At 41.7% G+C, this 18,308-nt stretch overlaps 1 protein-coding gene and 1 pseudogene across 3 annotated transcripts in view; one reads left to right on the forward strand and one right to left on the reverse strand.

Annotated features, from left to right (window-relative positions):
* The window catches only part of POLE2 (DNA polymerase epsilon 2, accessory subunit), a 50,018-nt gene that overhangs the window by 15,941 nt on the left and 15,769 nt on the right, over window positions 1–18,308 (reverse strand). The window contains exons 4-11 of one of the 3 annotated variants that reach the window (XM_054530636.2): window positions 13,999–14,076; window positions 13,772–13,865; window positions 9,189–9,263; window positions 5,995–6,078; window positions 5,124–5,180; window positions 4,616–4,664; window positions 3,323–3,395; window positions 2,058–2,189 (exon numbers count right to left, since the gene is read on the reverse strand). In XM_054530636.2, coding sequence (XP_054386611.2) covers window positions 2,058–2,189; window positions 3,323–3,395; window positions 4,616–4,664; window positions 5,124–5,180; window positions 5,995–6,078; window positions 9,189–9,263; window positions 13,772–13,865; window positions 13,999–14,076 — 642 coding nt within the window. The remainder of the gene's footprint in view (window positions 1–2,057; window positions 2,190–3,322; window positions 3,396–4,615; window positions 4,665–5,123; window positions 5,181–5,994; window positions 6,079–9,188; window positions 9,264–13,771; window positions 13,866–13,998; window positions 14,077–18,308) is intronic. The other 2 variants (XM_054530637.2, XM_024231956.3) reach the window with 2 other exon arrangements.
* On the forward strand, window positions 16,662–17,963 carry LOC100431308 (serine/threonine-protein kinase 16-like; annotated as a pseudogene).

Here is an 18,308-nt window from a genome sequence, read left to right on the forward strand (position 1 = left end):
CACCCAGAGCAACTTCCAGCCCTGCAAGTTCCATTCATGATAAGCGTTCCATACAGGTGTACCAATTTTATATTTTATACCATATTTTTACTTTATCTTTTCTATATCTAGAGAGACAAATACTTATCATTGTGTTACAGTTGCCTATAGTATTCAATACAGAAACGTGTCATACAGGTTTGTAGCACAGAAGCAATAGGCTGTACCATACAGCCTTGGTGTGCAGTGGGCTGTATCATCTAGGTTTGTGTAAGTACACTGTGATGTTTGCACAATGACATAATCACCTAATGACACATTTCTCAGGACGTATCCCCGTTGTTATGCAATACACAACTGTATGTACATATATAAAGTAATGTTAACAGTTTTTTTCTGTTTAGTAAAGTTACAGGTGATTTTCCTTTCCTTTTGTGTGCCTTCATATATTTTGTAATTTTTTTTTTTGCAATCATGAACTACATTATTAATAAGAAAAAACTTTTTTTTTTAAAGACTCAACTACTTTTCCAATGCAGCATACTGGCTTGAGTCGGAAACCTTGGGATCAAAGCACATCTCTAACAATAAAAAGTTTGGGCCAGGTGCAGTGGCTCACACCTATAATCCCAGCCTCCCTCTGGGAGGCCGAGGCGGGTGGATCACCTGAGGTCGGGAGTTCGAGACCAGCCTGACCAACATGGCCAAACCCTGTCTCTACTAAAAATACAAAATTAGCTGAGTGTGGTGGCACATGCCTGTAATCCCAGCTACTTGGGAGGCTGAGGCAGGAGAATCACTTGAAACCGGGAAGTAGAGGTTGTGGTGAGCCAAGATGGTGCCATTGCACTCCAGCCTGGGCAACAAGAGCAAAACTCCATCTTAAAAAAAAGTTTGTGACCATGGACAAATTACCCAACCCTTCTTTTTTGGGGGGTAGGGGGACAAAGTCTCAGTGTGTTGCCCAGGCTGGAGTACAGTGGCAGGATCTCAGCTCACTGCAACCTCCGCCTCCAAAGTTCAGGCGATTCTCTCGCCCAAGTAGCTGGGACTACAAGCACATGCCACCACACCTGGCTAATTTTTGTATTTTTAATAGAGACAGGGTTTCACCATGTTGCCCAGGCTAGTCCTGAACTCCACAGCTCAAGCGATCCACCACCTCAGCCTCCCAAATCGACACTTCTTAACCTAACTCTTCAAATGCAAAAAAAACTAAAGTGGTATCTACTGCACAGGGTTACTAGAAGGAATACAAGTGATAATGTACAGAAAGCCCATAGGGCACAGTGCTTAGTACAGTGTGAGCCCTTAGACATGGTAACTGATATTGTTATTGTCCCCACCAAGTGGACCAACTGGCATTTTCAAAGGTACAGTAATAATTTTGTAGTTGCTAGAGGAATGCAGTAAGTAGACATAATTGTATGATGATTTCAGTTAAGCATATACCCAAACATAAATCAGAGCATCACAGAAAGAAACACCTATTAAGCTAAATATTGAGAAATTAAACTTCAGAAAAGCCTTACTCACATCTTCCGTTTAAAAAAAAATTATTTGCATTAACTACACAATGGTAGGTAGGGTATTGAGTCAGTGTAAATCTCTTTAGGATAGGACCAGGCTGTAGACCTATTTGCACTTATTTGTAAAACAGTATTTTACACATAAAACATACTCAGTAAAATATTAGTTGTTGAATTGATTGACTACCACCAGATTTAGTCTCCTGAATTTTATATTTTGAAGGCATTTTAAGAGAAAAGTAATTTATAATCCTAACAAGAATAAAATGATCATTTTATTTTAATGTACTTTATTACACCTCATACCAATCCTTTGGCTTACTAAGCATATACTAAGCAGTTGGATTTAGAGAAAATGGTATAATTTAAGTGGAAAATTATTTGAAACATTATAATAATGATCTCTTGGCTAAAGAGAAACGAATGGTAAACTCATAGCCAGCCAATTCAACTATACCTCTCATTCCAAAGTAGTAATTTTGAAGCTCGTACAAAACAAAAACACCACGACAATGGCAATTTTGCTCAAACATTCCAAAGGAAACTTACCATATTGAAAAAAGCCACAAACTGCACCAAAAGCACTCAGATAGAGGTGAGCTTGGCTTGATTAGGGCTTGTGTTCTCCTTAGGAAGATCAGCACCTTTCCCTCAGTTACTTTAACAGGAAGAGTAGATGCGCTGCAAAGGCCGCCCTGCCAGTAAACTCCCAGCCAGAAAATGTTGCCTTTACACCTTGAATTTATACAGGCATACTAAAACTAAAATCGTTGTTGTTGTTGTTGTTGTTGTTGAGACGGAGTCTCGCTCTGTCGCCAGGCTGGAGTGCAGTCACCAGGCTGGAGTACAGTGGCGCAATCTCAGCTCACTGCAACCTCCACCTCCCAGTAAAACTGAAATCTTAATCTTTATGCTTCCTTTTGAAATCGTCACCATTATACAGAATCTCATGGTTAGAAGGCAACTACTTTAATTCCCCCAGAGGTGGCAAACTCAAATGCTTACAGGCTCCAGGAAGATAACACTAAATAACAAAGCAGCAGTCCACTGACACTAAGACACACATACATGCCCTGCCCAAAGTGGGCAACCACTGCAGTTTAGTTTTTGCCGTGTGAGAATTCAGGCTCTGTATTGCCAGATCCTCCTGTTAAGAGAACTCCGAAACCTAGACCTTTATGAGAAATCTTCTAGTTTTTATACACTGGAAACTAACTCGAAAAGTTTTTACACACCTCAAAGTGAGGAGAAGAAAAGAAAGGTCTATAAACTACTTTCAAACCATGGGCCACCAAGTACAATTTTTATACTATCATTCAGGCTCTGCCCAAATAATTCAAGTGACAGGGAGCTCAGCTCCTCTAAGAGAAGGCCATTTTGGAATAGGTCTAATATTATGATGCTTTTACTTATATTAAGGAGCTATAAGATACCTCACGTAACTTTCATTCATTAGAATATAAAAATAAGAATTTTATATTAACGTGGCATTATATGCTTCTAAGTGTTATCCTATCTCTCTTATCTCACTTGAACTTCTCATCAACCCCAGAGATAAATAAAACAGATAGACTGGAAATCTTTCCCAGTTAAAGCCAAAGTACAAAGATGGTATTGCAACTAATCTTTGGCCAATCTGCTAGTTTTCACATTACGTATAAAACCCAGTCTTCTAGTTCTCATTTTCCATTGCTTTTTCCATTTTGACACAAAGCCTTACACCTTGTAGTAACTGACATATAATGTACTATCTTACATTCACTCCTGCCAGTATTACCAAATTCCCATAGAGTATAAACCAAACATTTTAATACCTAGTAGTACTAGAGGGCTCAGTGGGTGGAAATCCAAAGGCATTGACATGAAACACTTGATCTTCAAACCAACCTGAAAAAAAGTAACGTCACTTTCATTTGTCTAATCCTCTGTGTTTAAAAGGACAAAATTATGTTACAACAAAGCAATAATGCCAGGCTAGTCTCATGCCCTGTGAACTAATTACAGAGGTTGCCAACCTCAGTGAACCACATTGAACAACTTTAGATCCACAGAGAGCCTCAACTTATAAAGTTCATTAAATAGAAATAGATTCAGAACTTTTCACTTTTCAGTTTGGCAGTACGTGTTGAAATACAGATTAGGAAATGTTTCATTTTATGGCCCTATATAAAATTGTTTTTTTCAACTTTATTGAGGTATCATTCACATACTATACAATTCACCCTCTAAAAGTATATAATTCAGGGCGGGGTGCGGTGGCTCACACCTGTAATCCCAGCACTTTGGGAGGCTGAGGCGGGCGGATCACAAGCCCAGGAGATCGAGACCATCCTGGCTAACACAGTGAAACCCCATCTCTACTAAAAATACAAAAATAAAAAAAAATCAGCCAGGCGTAGTGGCAGGCGCCTGTAGTCCCAGCTACTAGGGAGGCTGAGGCAGGAGAATGGTGTGACCCCAGGAGGCAGAGCTTGCAGTGAGCCGAGATCGTGCCATTGCACTCCAGCCTGGGTGAGAGAGCGAGACTCCGTCTCAAAAGAAAAAAAAAAAAAGTATATAATTCAGGCCGGGCATGGTGGCTCATGCCTGTAATCCCAACACTTTGGGAGGCCGAGGCAGGTGGATTGCCTGAGCTTAGGAGTTTGAAACCAGTCTGGGCAACATGGTGAAACCCCATCTCTACTAAAATACAAAAAATTAGCCAGGCATGGTGGCACGCGCCTATAATCTCAGCTACTCGGAAGGCTGAGGCATGAGAATCACTGGAACCCGGGAGGCGGAGGTTGCAGTGAGCCGAGATTGCGCCACTGCACTCCAGCCTAGGTGACAGAGTGAGACTGTCTCCAAAAAAAAAGGGTGTGTAATTCGGTGATTTTTAGTATATTCACAAGTTGTGTAGCCATTACTACTATCTAATTTCAGAACATTTTCATCACCCCAGAAAGATTTCTATTAGCCCATTAACAGTCTAAGAGTTATTTTGCCAAAAATATGCTCTTCTAATTAATCATATCCCAAATTATATCATGTTAACACATTTTACCCAAAGCAGAAATAGTTTTACTGGAGAATGAGAAGAAGGACAGTAACAAAGTATACTGACTTACCTTCTGCTAAGACAAAGCATGCCTCTGTGTATAAACCACTATGGAACTGGTACACAACAGTTGAGGAAAATAATTCTATTCTTGAGGCAGTAATAAAGTCAACATACATTTTGAGTCCTTCTAAATAATAAATTAACATTTATTATTTAGCCTTCTAAATAATAAATTTAAAGACTTCCCATTTGAAACTGTGAATAGACCACAGCTTAGAAAGAGCTTAAAAAAAATTTAGGTTTAAATGTCCTCATGTTTAATTCTTGGTAATATTGACAGGGTGGATCATTCTTACCATGATATAAATTTCATCAGTGATTTGTCTAGATTCTCCAAATAAGAGAAAATTAAAGTTGTTCTGTCTCTGTTTAGGATTAGATCTCTACATTCCTACACCAGCAACATAGAGAAGTTACATTGAGAACCCAAATAGGTAAATTTTAGAAGTATATATAATCAATTTCCCCAATTCACGTAATGCAGATTTTAAAAAATACAGACAAGTGAAGGATATAGCTTTACTAAGGTCTAGTTGTACTGTTCCAGTAGGATCTTCCAGAAAAAATTTTCCCTAAAAAAAAATGAAAAGAAATCAATCCACATTTATGTAACAATGAAAACCATGACAAAAAAATTAAACTACGAGTTTGACAACAGAATACAGTAGGGAGAAAAGTGGATTTTAAAACCAAACACAGATGAAAAAGACACTTGGTGACTGAGAAAAAGTTTTTGTTTTTTCTGGGTTTTTTTTTTTTACTATTACAAAAGTTTATTTAACAAAAAATGTACATGTACATGACCTAATTTTTACGTCATTATAAAACAGGCCCTATGGAGAGAGGAAATGGGTTTCTCTGCTGAACAGCCACTATTATTTTATTTATTTATTTATTTTTGAGACAAAGTTTTGCTCTTGTTGCCCAGGCTACTGTGCAATGGCACCATCTCAGCTCACCGCAACCTCCACCTCCCGAGTTCAAGCAATTCTTCTGCCTCAGCCTCCTGAGTAGCTGGGATTACAGGCATGTGCCACCATGCCCGGCTAATTTTGTATTTTTAGTAGAGACGGGGTTTCTCCATGTTGGTCAGGCTGGTCTTGAACTCCCAGCCTCAGGTGATCTGCCCACCTTGGCCTCCTAAAGTGGCTGGGATTACAGGCGTGAGCCACCGTGCCCAGCCAACAGCCATTATTTATCCTTGTTCCAAGGCTTCTGACATGATGATACTATTTCCTCATCTTACCACTATTCCAATATTGTTCTGTTGGTGAGGCGAGTTTTCAATAAAGAATACATTCCTGTGCCCACTACAAAAATGTTCTATGTAACCAACATTTCATCAATCCAAGGCCAAAAACAGAAGTTTGATGCTTATTAAGTTACCTCTTTTAACTGCGTTATCATTCCAAGAACAATCACATCTCCGATTTTGGTTGTACTACCCAATAAGGTTTCTATTGTTTTAAGCTAAAATAAAACAAAACAAATGTTAAAGACTGTAAATATATTCTTTCAAGAAACAAAACGTTTTATAAATAAGTAAATTTGGGGTACACATTTCAGCATTTATAGCCACTTTACAGTAGAAAATCAAATAAAATGGAAATAAAGTTGTAAAATTAAACTTAGGATGTTTAATTTTGTCCTACAAAAAAGCTGTAAGATCAAGTGTATGATGCCTAAAGAAACACCACATCAACTCAGGCTCTTACCAATAACTGAATCCTCACACCAAATCATTCTGAATAATGATAAGTACATTTATTTTTTTAAATACAGAGAAGAATATCAATTTTATTTTATTTGAACAGTACCTTTTGAAAATTAGCAAGCTATTTAAAAATATATATTCCAATTTTACTTAGTATTTTAAAAGGCTCTCATTATTATTTACATTCTCAATCTGATCTTTTTTTCTAATCAGAAAGTTTAAGGTAGTAAAAATTGGGACACTACTGTAAAAAATCCTTTCCGGCCAGGTGCAGTGGCTCACGCCTGTAATCCCAGCACTTTGGGAGGCCGAGGCAGGCAGATCACGAGATCGAGACCACGGTGAAATCCCGTCTCTACTAAAAATACAAAAAATTAGCCAGGCATGGTGGCAGGTGCCTGTAGTCCCAGCTACTCGGGAGGCTGAGGCAGGAGAATGGCGTGAACCCGGGAGGCGGAGCTTGTAGTAAGCCGAGATCACCTTGCATTCCAGCCTGGGCGACAGAGTAAGACTCTGTCTTAAATAAATAAATAAATAAATAAATAAAAATCCTTTCCATCTTTTTCTATATGTAATCCTAAATATATGTAAATACATACATATATAATTTATAACACACACCTATACAGTTTATTTACAAAGATGAAATCATAGTATATGTACTATTCTGCAACTTAACTAATTGAAGTTAATATTATCTGAGACATCTTTCCATTTTTGTACATATAGATTTCCTTCTGTTTAAAGAACAGAGATATCTATATTATACATATGACCATTTATTTCACCAAACTCCTATTAAAGGACATTTAAGTTGTTCCCAGTTTTCTACTAATAAAAACAATGTTTAATACTTCTGTGCAACTTTCTTGGCCCACTACACAGATAGAAACTTTTTTTTTTTTTTGAGATGGGGTTTCACATTGCCCAGGCTGGAGTGCGGTGGCACTCTCATACCTCACTGCAGCCTTAAACTGGGCTCAAGTGATCCTTCCACCTCAGCCCCAAGTCACCAGGATTACAGGCACTAGCCACTGCATCCAGCTACAGATAATAACTGTTGAATAAAGTTCTACACATTCTAGAAACACAATTGCTAGATAAAAGGATATATAAGTTTTCATATTTATAGAAATTACCAAGTGGAGCTTCTTTTATCTTTACGTTTTATCTTTATGTTTTCTTATTACAAATAATTCATGTTTACTATAGAAAAAAATTTAAAATATAGACAAGAAAGAAAGAAAAACTTATATAATCCCATCATTCCATAATAATCACATTAATATTTAATATTGGAGTTACTCTTAAAAAATATGAACCTAGGGCTGGGCGTGGTGGCTCATGCCTGTAATCCCAGCACTTTGGGAGGCTGAGGCGAGCGGATCACTCGAGGTCAGGAGTTCAAGACCAGCCTGGCCAACACGGCAAAACCCCATCTCTACTAAAAATACAAAAAAATTAGTTGGGCATGGTGGTGTGCACATATGTCCCAGCTACTCAAGAGGCTGAGGCAGAATTGCTTGAACCTGGGAAGCGGAGGTTGCAGTGAGCCAAGATCGCACTACTGCACTACAGCCTGGGTGACAGAGCAAGACTCTGTCGGAAAGAAAGGGAAGGGAAGGGAGAAGGGGGAAGGGGAAAGGGGAAAGGGAAGGGAAAAGAACCTAGCTAAGTGTAGTGGTGCACACCTATTGTCCCAGCTACTCAGGAGGCTGGGGCAGGAGGATCACTTGAGGCCAGGAGTTCAAGACCAGCCTGGGCAACATCACGAGACCCCATGTCTCTATCAAAAGGAAAAAAAAAAAGAACCTAAAACAACACAGGAGGAGTAAAAATAACAGTATTTTTTAGCACATCATTTTTGCAGTCTGTAAAAGGATGCCATCACACAGGCAGATAAATGTAATTTAAGTAGGGAATGTGCCATCACAGATACAGAATTAAGACAGTTTCAAAAGAATAATTATTTAGTTAAGCCTTAAAATTACTTTGTCAAAGAGGAGAAAAGGGAAAAGGCTCCTGGGCTGTGGGCATCTCAGTTGCCAGAGAAAACCTAATATAGAAAACATATAGATGATCTTTGGTAGGGAAATATAAGTAATGTCAATTTCTAAAACCTAATTTATACTCTAATAAAAGTCTTGTTTGTTTGTTTGTTTGAGAGGGGTCCTTACACTGTCACCCAGGCTGGAGTACAGTGGCATGATCTCAGCTCACTGCAGCCTCAACCTCCCAAGCTCAAGTAATCCTCCCACCTCAGCCTCTCAAGTAGCTGGGACCACAGGTGCACAACATCACGCCTGGCTAATGTTTTTTATTGTTGGTAAAGATGAGGTCTTGCTATGTTGCCCAGGTTGTGGGACCCATTTGTGTTCTCTCATTCATTCTATAAATGTTGTTTCCTTTGTACCTTAAGTTTTCACTTCAACCAACATAACACATTCTAGTTCAATAACTGTGTGTGGTGGTCACTGAGGGATGAGTTGGGCAAGGAACCAGCATTTGAGTTCGTTAGTGTTATGGTCACGAAGGGATGAGTGAGGGCCAGAAAAGAAACGTTGACAAGTTATCAGAAAGCCAGTGTAGTATCCAAATGGGCTAGGAATCTATCTTGGAGGCCAGAGCGTATCTGGGGCTAGCATCGTATCAGGGCCTTCTCAAAGGAAGCAGTAGCTTCTGTTAGAGATTTGTGGGACACAGGACTCTAGGAATGGACTGTATCAAAAGTGGGCATGCAGCCAGTCCAGTTAGCTAAACAGTTACCAGTAGTTTATTTTCATTTAAAATTCAATGAATAGAAATAAGCAACAAATATTAAACTTATACACTTATAACCCCTACATAACTGGGATAATGTTCTAACCTGGAATTTGCTTCCGCTTTCATCAGGGTGAGAACCTATCACCGGAGGAGTAAATAATTCATGCCTGTGGGTCCTCTATAAAAAAGAAAGATTCACATGAATTCCTGAAACAGACATTTAAATATAAGATTCATTAAAATACTGCCCTGATGAAACACTGTCCTTAAACTAATGTCACTATTACTTATTCTCAACAAATTTGAAAACCCACATAATTTAACATACAAATATCTAGTAATGTAAGTTTTAAAATTAAAAAAAAAAAACGTAAAAATTTTAAAGATCTATTGTGTGTATGGCAGCAGCACATTGTGGGCTGAGGATATGAAGAACAACCAAGTGTCACCCTGAGAGCACTGGGGCTAGTGAAAGAGAAGTGCCACCACACAACAAAGTACTGTGAGGGCTGACTGTACCCCAGGCCAAAGGGGCCACTGAACAACAGTCCAGATGATAAATAAGATTTGGGTAGTAAGAAACAAAAGGAGGCTGAGATAAGACATTTCAGGGCCAGGCGTAGTGGCTCACGCCTGTAATCCCAGCACTTTGGGAGGTCGAGGAGGGCGGATCACCTGAGGTCAGGAGTTCAAGACCAGCCTGGCCAACATAGTGAAACCCCGTCTCTACCAAAAATACAAAAATTAGCTGGGTGTGGTGGCAGGTGCCTGTAATCCCAGCTACTCAGGAGGCTGAGGCAGGAGAATTGCTTGAATCCAGGAGGCAGAAGTTGCAGTGAGCTGAGATTGTGCCACTGCACTCCAGCCTGGGCAACAAGAGCGAAACTGTGTCTCAAAAAAAAAGACATTTCAGGCAGAGAAATTATAAGAGTAGAGTATTTAGGAAGCTATGCAAAGTTTAATACAGTTGAATTATGGGGTGCACAAGGTAGAACATGAGACAAGGCCAGAGATTAATAAGATCCATGTGGAGATACTTCCCACCCCAACTCTCAGTCCATATAGTTTAGGTAGGATTGATACCCCTTCCCCCTTCTATAGATAGGAATTCAAGGCCTAGAAAATGAAAATACTCCAACCTTTGGCCAGTGATTGGTTCAAGGATGAGCAAGTGCTTCAAGGTAAGCTCAAAAGAGACAGATTCAAGACTTCTGCTAGAACTATTAGAAAAGAGGAAATCTCTTTCCAAGAGTTGCTAAGGCTACTAGTGGAGATCTTTGTCACTTTATAGGGAGAATCTATTCGAAAGTAAAATCAATTTTTTAAAAGAGCTGGGACATGGAAAGAGACAGATGCCTCCTGATATTGTGTGAGCACCTGAATCCAGCCAGGCTTGAAACTGGTGGACTTCTAGACTTCATAATACAAGCTAAACCAATATATTCCTTTTTCAGTTTTAATCAATTTGAGTTTCTGTAACCTCCAACTCAAAAAGCCCTGACAATACAAACTTTGTATGCCCAGCCAAGAAGTTTATCCTATAGACAATGAGAAACAAAGATTTTGAAGTAGGATAATGATAACATCAGATTCATTTTCTGGAAGATAATTGCAATGAAAATATGGATGGACTGAACTTCAACGTGTTTATTTCACAGATGAATAAATGAGGCTCAGAAGGGATAAGTGGCACACCCACCATAACAGAGTAGACTTCAAAACATACTTAAGAAAAAACAAATGTGGTGTTTACTGAGCACCTTCTCTGTATAAAGGACAGTGCCAAATGTGGCACAGGAGATAAACAAGGAATCCACAGTCTGATCACAGGGATAAGCACCTCAAATACAAGGCAGGGCCAAGTCCAGTCAGTGACATAAAAGGCATACTACTGAGCTGGGCACAGTGGCTCACGCTTGTGATCCTAACACTTTGGGAGGCCGAGGCGGGTGGATCACGAGGTCAGGAGATGGAGACCATCCTGGCTAACACAGTGAAACCCGTCTCTACTAAAAATACAAAAAATCAGCCAGGCGTTTTGGCACATGCCTGTAGTCCCAGCTACTCGGGAGGCTGAGGCAGGAGAATCGCTTAAACCCAGGAGGCGGAAGTTGCAGTGAGCCGAGATTGCGCCACTGCACTCAAGCCTGGGCAACAGAGTAAGACTCTGCCTCAACCAAAAAAAAAAAAAAAAAGACGTACTACTGGGTTCAAGCAGAAAGAGATTCAGCTGGGCATGGTGGCTCATGCCTGTAATCCCAGCACTTTGGGAGGCTGAGGTGGGCAGATCACTCGAGGTCAGGAGTTCGAGACCAGCCTGGCCAACATGGTGAAACCCCGTCTCTACTAAAATAAAAAAGTTAACTGGGTGTGGTGGTATGTGCCTATAATCCCAGCTACTCGGGAGTCTGAGGAAGAAGAATCACTTGAACCCAGGAGGCAGAGGTTACAGTGAGCCAAGTTTGCACCACTGCACTCTAGCCTAGGCGACAGAGCGAGACTCCATCTCAAAAACAAAATAAATAAAAAAGAAAAGTTGCATCCAACTGAAGATCAAGAAGGGCTCCAGAAAGGAGGACTCTGAGAAAAGCCTTCCAAAATAGGACGGTTTCAACAGTGGAGATAAGAGGGAAGAGCAGTCAACAGGATAAACAAAGTCACAGAAGTAGTGAAAGAAACAGAAACAATAATTCCATATTTCAGTTTTGGCTCCAGCCCAGAGTATGACTAGAGGAAAAGTAGAGATTAGGCCAATTATGTGTGAGAGAAGATCTTACATATTAAGGATAATCTGCATTTAATTCAATAGGCAGTGAATTTCCTTGAAAGACTTCTGTGCAAAACCCATGAGGTGGTCAGAGCTACACTTCGGGCAGATTAACCTGGCAATACTGTGTCAGCAATGGAAGCAGCAGAGGATGCTGGTTCCTCAAGATCATTCTTTTCAACCTTTATTTAACCTACCGCTGACCACCTGCTCCTCCTTGAAGCCTTCTTGTGCTTCTGCCACATAACACCATCCTCGCCTGGCCCCGAAGTTCTATCCTCTTCCCCTCTTTTTTTTTTTTTTTTTTTTTTTTGATACAGAGTTTCGCTCTTGTTGCCCAGGCTGGAGTGCAATGGCACCATCTTGGCTCACCACAACCTCCGCCTCCCAGGTTCAAGCGATTCTCCTGCCTCAGCCTCCCGAGTAGCTGGGATTACAAGCATGCGCCACCGTGCCTGGCTAGTTTTGTATTTTTAGTAGAGACAGGGTTTCTCCGTGTTAGTCAGGTTGGTCTCGAAATCCCGACCTCGGGTGATCCACCCGCCTCGGCCTCCCAAAGTGCTGGGATTACAGGCGTGAGCCACTGCGCCTAGCCTCCCTCTTGTCTTTTTATCACTTCTCTTTCTCCCAGGGTCTCATCCTTGCAGTTCCATTTTTTACTCTATGCAGATGCTCCCAAACCTCTCTCTTGCTACCAACTCTCTTTCCTTAGCTCCAGATGTACACTTCACTTGATACTCTCCTGGCAATCTTAACTCAAATGCTTAAAACAGAACCTGCTATCACCTTCTACAAACATTCTCTTTTTCCTGTTTAACGTATTATGCTATATTCTACTCTCTCAGACTCTAGGCCTTACTCATCTCTGATTCTTCACCCCCTCCCTTCTCCTTCACATCCAGACAGTCACCGCGTATTATAGTTTCTGCTGCTTGAGTGTGATGCCCTCATTTTACACCCCTTGCCACTTCCTTCATCCAGGCTATCATTTATGCCAAGACTAATACCACGGACTCCTAGAAGACTTCTCTCACACTCTAAGTCATCCCCATATCTGCTGGTGGAGGAAGCACTCAAAAAACCTGGCTGCGACTGAGTTTCTCTGGTATTCCAAAGCACCTCATACAAGAACAGTCTCAACTCCCAAGGGTGGCATCCAAAGTGCTCCTACAATTTGGCTCCCACTTGCCTTTCCAAACTGATCCCACGCTACTCCTGATTTTCTCATCATTTCCTGCACAGAGTCCATTTTTTGCTGTACCTTTGTTCACAATCACCACCACCTTTTCCCCATTTCCACAAGATTAAGGCAATCTAGGTCCATGCCAAATGCTATCATTTCCTTGAAGCCTTCCCTGATTCTTCTATTGAATACATTGTTTGTATCTCTTTTATAGCACATATAAAATTCTACTTTATGTATTTGCACAAATGTCTATAACTTCATAGACTGTAAGCTACTTGAAAGTAGTATAGTAGGCAATGGTTGGGCTTTAGAGTCAGGCTGGATTAAAATCCTGTCTTACTATATGCGATCTATGGGCAAATTACTAAACTTCTTTAAGCCTCAGTTTCCTCATCTGTAAAATGAGGATAATAATAGCATTTACACATTATTAGTATTATGAGGATTAAATGAGGTAAATAATGTATGTTAAGTGCTAACTGGCATATCATGTATTAAATGGTAACTACTATTTTTACCATCATCATTGTTGTTAAGGGGAAAATAGCTTTTTCATCTCTGTATCTTCTACATGGTCTCAATCACAGAAATCTTAATAACAGTTTATTGAATGACCAACTTTGGACCACAAAATTCCATTCTTTAAATATCCCTGAGATTTCCCTAAACGGAAACAGTCTCCTTTTCTCTCAGTTTACCTAGTATCCTCCCCTCTGCCCCCTACCAAACTTACCTGGTGCAAAATGGTGTATCGCTCACGAAACATCTCTGCTTTATCTCTTGCTGTTCCAAATAAATTTGGTGCAGGGTGGTTGGTCATTAACAGACTAGAAAAAGAGAATGCCTATTTTTGACTATCATAATACACAAAGGTGAACCAAAAGTGAAGCAAGAGACTATACCTTCTGAAAAAAAAAGTATATTTGAAATTAATTTAAAATCAGTGAATGACATACTTACGGAAGAAACTTTTTTCTTTCTGAATTGTACACAAAGCGTGGAATATCAAATGCTCCTATGATATTGAAAACGTGCTCTCTGAAAAACATCCCACAAAACACAGACCTGATTTACTAAAACATAAGTACTCTAGGTGAACATGATAACTTGCATTATAAGTTTTGTAATAACACACTTTTCACATATTCTCAGGCCAGGCACACAATTTCTTTTTTTCTTTTTTTTTTTTTTTTTTAAGACAGAGTTTCGCTATTGTTGCCCAGGCTAGAGTGCAATGGCGGGATATCGGCTCACTGCACGCTCCGCCTCCTGGGTTCAAGCGATTCTCCTGCCTCAGCCTCCCAAGTAGCTGGGATCACAGGCATGCACCACCATGTCCAGTTAATTTTGTATTTTTAGTAGAGACAGGGTTTCTCTGTGTTGGTCAGGCTGATGTCAAACTCCCAACCTCAGGAAATCCACTCACCTCAGCCTCCCAAAGTACTGAGATTACAGATGTGAGCCACCATGCCCAGCCCATAATTTCTTATAGTGTCAAAAATACTATGGGGGTAAAATGTTTAGCTTGTGCATTTTCATCTCAAGGGACAAGAAAGCATTGCCAAAACTTGCAAGAAAAAAAAATTAATCAAGTTAACTTCCAGTTAAGAATTTCATCTGTTGAAAAAGAACAATTATATAAACAATAGTCACATCTTAAAGAAATCTCTCCCTATATGCACTACTCTTATAAGCTACAGTTTTTTTTGTTTTTTTTGAGACAGAGTTTCGCTCTTGTTGCCCAGGCTGGAGTGCATTGGCTCAATCTTGGCTCACCACAACCTCCGCCTCCAGGGTTCAAGAGATTCTCCTGCCTCAGCCTCTCGAGTAGGTGGGATTACAGGCATGCACCATCACGCCCCGCTAATTTTGTATTTTTAACAAAGACAGGGTTTCTTTATGTTGGTCAGGCTGGTCACTAACTCCCAACCTCAGGTGATCCACCCACGTCAGCCTCCCAAAGTGCAGGGATTACAGGCAAAGTACAGGGATTACATGGCTGGGCCACCGCACCCGGCCATGAGCTACAGTATTATTAAAGGATATGATTAAGTTCCAACAATTTTTATTTTTTTGTTTTTGTTTTGTTTTTTGAGACAGTCTCACTCTGATGCCCAGGCTGGGGTGTGATCTTGGCTCACTGCAACCTCTTCCGCCCAGCCTCAAGCGATTCTCCCGCCTCTCAAGTAGCTGGGATTACAGGCATGTGCCACCACACCCAGCTAATTTTTGTATTTTTAGTAGAGACAGGGTTTTGCCATATTGGCCAGGCTGGTCTCAAACTCCTGACCTCAAGTGATCGGCCTGCCTCAGCCTCCCAAACTGCTGGGATTACAGGCATGAGCCACCATGCCCAATCCCAACAATTTTAAAAATCTAAAATGTTTTTTGTTTGTTGTTTGTTTGTCTGAGACAGAGTCTAGTTCTGTCGCCCAGGCTGGAGTCCAGTGGCACGATCTCGGCTCAGTGCAACCTCTGCCTCCTGGGTTCAAGTGATTCTCCTGCCTCAGCCTCCCAAGTGGCTGGGATTACAGGCACCCTCCACCACGCCCAGCTAATTTTTGTATTTTTAGTAGAGACAGGTTTTCACTGTGTTGGCCAGGCTGGTCTCAAACTCCTGACCTCATGATCTGCCTGCCTTGGCCTCCCAAAGTGCTGGGATTACAGGCGTTGAGTCACCACGCCCTGCCAAATCTAAAATGTTATGCAAAAGTGTCCCAGGAAAAGTTATACAATGGAAAAAGAACCCCCCCCCCCAATTCTGGCCATATCTTTCAGAGTTATACAATATATATATAGTGTTAGAGATGGAAAACCAAAAAAAATTATTTAATTTCAGATACTTTTAATAATATAACCATGTTTAAAAGAAGTTAAAAATTTCCACAGCACTATTGTATAAATATCCCAACCTAAAAATCTTTCCTAAAATTACATGTTTATCTCCCAAATTGAAAATGATCAAAAAAGATTCATGCTACCCTAGAGGTAACAAGTATAGAGTAGCTGGGAATCACTGAACTTGAGGAAAACCTAGACTCCAGACACTGCTCCACTATTTTCTGGTGGATCAGTCTGAGTAAGTTATTGAACTTCTCATGCCATCTCTTCATCTATGAGAACAAGAGCCTCTATTGTGGTATGATATAATGACTCTCTGACAATTGAAGGTACAAAAATCCTTTACCGTTCAGTCCCCACTGGACCTCCATGTAGGCTGGCTATAACATATAAACAGCCTGACAGAAATAGCCGAGCGAGGTCAGTGAGGAGTGCGGGCTGGCCGACCCAGGCACTGCGCACTGAGGCCAGGGATGGGCCTGAGCCTCGCACCTCCTCTGAAACTACCCTGTGCCCTGCCTTTGAGGCCTGACAGGTGTGGGGGCAGGAGCTGCCCAAAGGTGGGCTGGGGTTGGAGGAAGCAGCCTGGTCGTTGCTATGTGCCCTGAGGCTTTAAGGCACCCGACCCCACCCTTGTTGGAACTGGCGTCATCAGGACCTGTTTACGCTAGATGAAAATCATGATCCCTGGGCGCTTAGTGCATTGCCTGGAAGAGCCCACTCATCCTGGATGAGCCCTTTGGCAGCCTCAGACAGTCCTTGAGGAGGATGACTGAGACATCATGGGCCATGCACTGTGTGCCTGCTCTTAGGGAAATGTCATCATTGACAATAGCTATTTCTTCATCCAGAAGCTGGGGGAGAGTGGGTTCAGCTATGTGGACCTAGTGGAGGGGTTACAGGATGGACACTTCTACGCCCTGAAGTGAATCCTGTGTCACGAGCAGCAGGACCGGGAGGAGGCCCAGCCAAGAAGCAAACATGCATCACCTCTTCAATCACCCCAACATCCTTTACCTCACAGCTTACTGTCTGAGGGAGTAGGGTGCTAAGCATGAGGCCTGGCTGCTGCTTCTGTTCTTTAAGAGAGGTATACTGTGGAATGGAGAGAAAGGCCGAAGGACGATGGCAACTTCCTGACTTAGGATCAAATCCTTCAGCTCCTGCTGGGTATCTACAGCAGCTTGAGGCCATTCATGCCAAGGGTTAGGCCCACAGGGACCTGAAGCCCACCACTATCTTGCTTGGAGACGAGGGGCAGCCAGTTTTAATACACTTGGATGCCATGAATCAAGCATGCCTCACATGAAGGGCTCCCACCAGGCCCTGACCCTGCAGGACTAGGCGACCCAGCAGTGCACCATCTCCTACTGAGCCCTAGAGCTCTTCCCTGAGCAGTCACTGTGTCATTGATGAACAGACTGATGTCTGGTCCCTGGGCTGTGTGATATATGCCACAATGTTTGGGGAAGGCCCTCACGAAATGGTGTTCAAGAAACGTGACAGTGTGGCCCTTGCTGTGCAGAACCAACTCAGCATCCCACAAAGCCCCATGCATTCTTCAGGAGTGTGGCAGCTCCTGGCCTCAATGATGACTGTGGACCTGCAGCAGCACCCTCACAATGCTTGCCTCCTCAGTCAGCTGGAGGTACTGCAGCCCCCAGCTCCTGGCCAGCACACTGCCCAAATCTGAACAAAGCAGTGGCCATGTTGAGAAGGTGGCCCCTTGTGCCTTGGAAAGAGGCTCCCATCACTCACTGGAATCTCTACCCATTCTTTCTTTCTTTCTTTCTTTCTTTTTTTTTTGAGAGACAAGTCTCATTCTGTCGTCCAGGCTGGAGCAGAGTGGCACGATCTTGGCTCACTGCAACCTCTGCCTCCCGGGTTCAAGTGATTCTCCTGCCTCAGCTTCCCAAATAGCTGGGACTACAGGCATGCACCACCATGCCCAGCTAATTTTTTTATTTTTTAGTAGAGACGGGGTTTCACTGTATGTTGGCCAGGCTGGTCTTGAACGCCTGACCTCAGATGATCTGCCCACCTCGGCCTCCCAAAGTGCTGGGATTACAGGCATGAGCCACTGCGCCCAGCCTACTTTTCTGCTTTCTTACCCCCAAGAGCAACACCTGGACAAGGGGTTTTACTGAGTGGGGGTGGAATAGGGGTTGGGAAAAGGAAAACTGATGGGATATGGTACATGGCTCTGTGCAGGACTGTTGAGCTCATATTACGTTCTGCCTCCAAATCTGGGAGCAAGAGAATGTATAAACAGAAGAATAAAGTGAATGCAGATTGGTGTGGGGGAAAACAATAAATAAATAACAGGTAACTTTAGAGTAAACAACGAGTAACGTCTATTTTAAGATAATAATCAAACTTTAGTACAATCATTTTGAATTTCTATTGATGGCTTTAGGAACATTCATTAT

Source organism: Pongo abelii, chromosome 15 (assembly GCF_028885655.2).
Source record: "Pongo abelii isolate AG06213 chromosome 15, NHGRI_mPonAbe1-v2.0_pri, whole genome shotgun sequence".
NCBI classification, from domain to species: Eukaryota; Metazoa; Chordata; class Mammalia; order Primates; family Hominidae; genus Pongo; species Pongo abelii.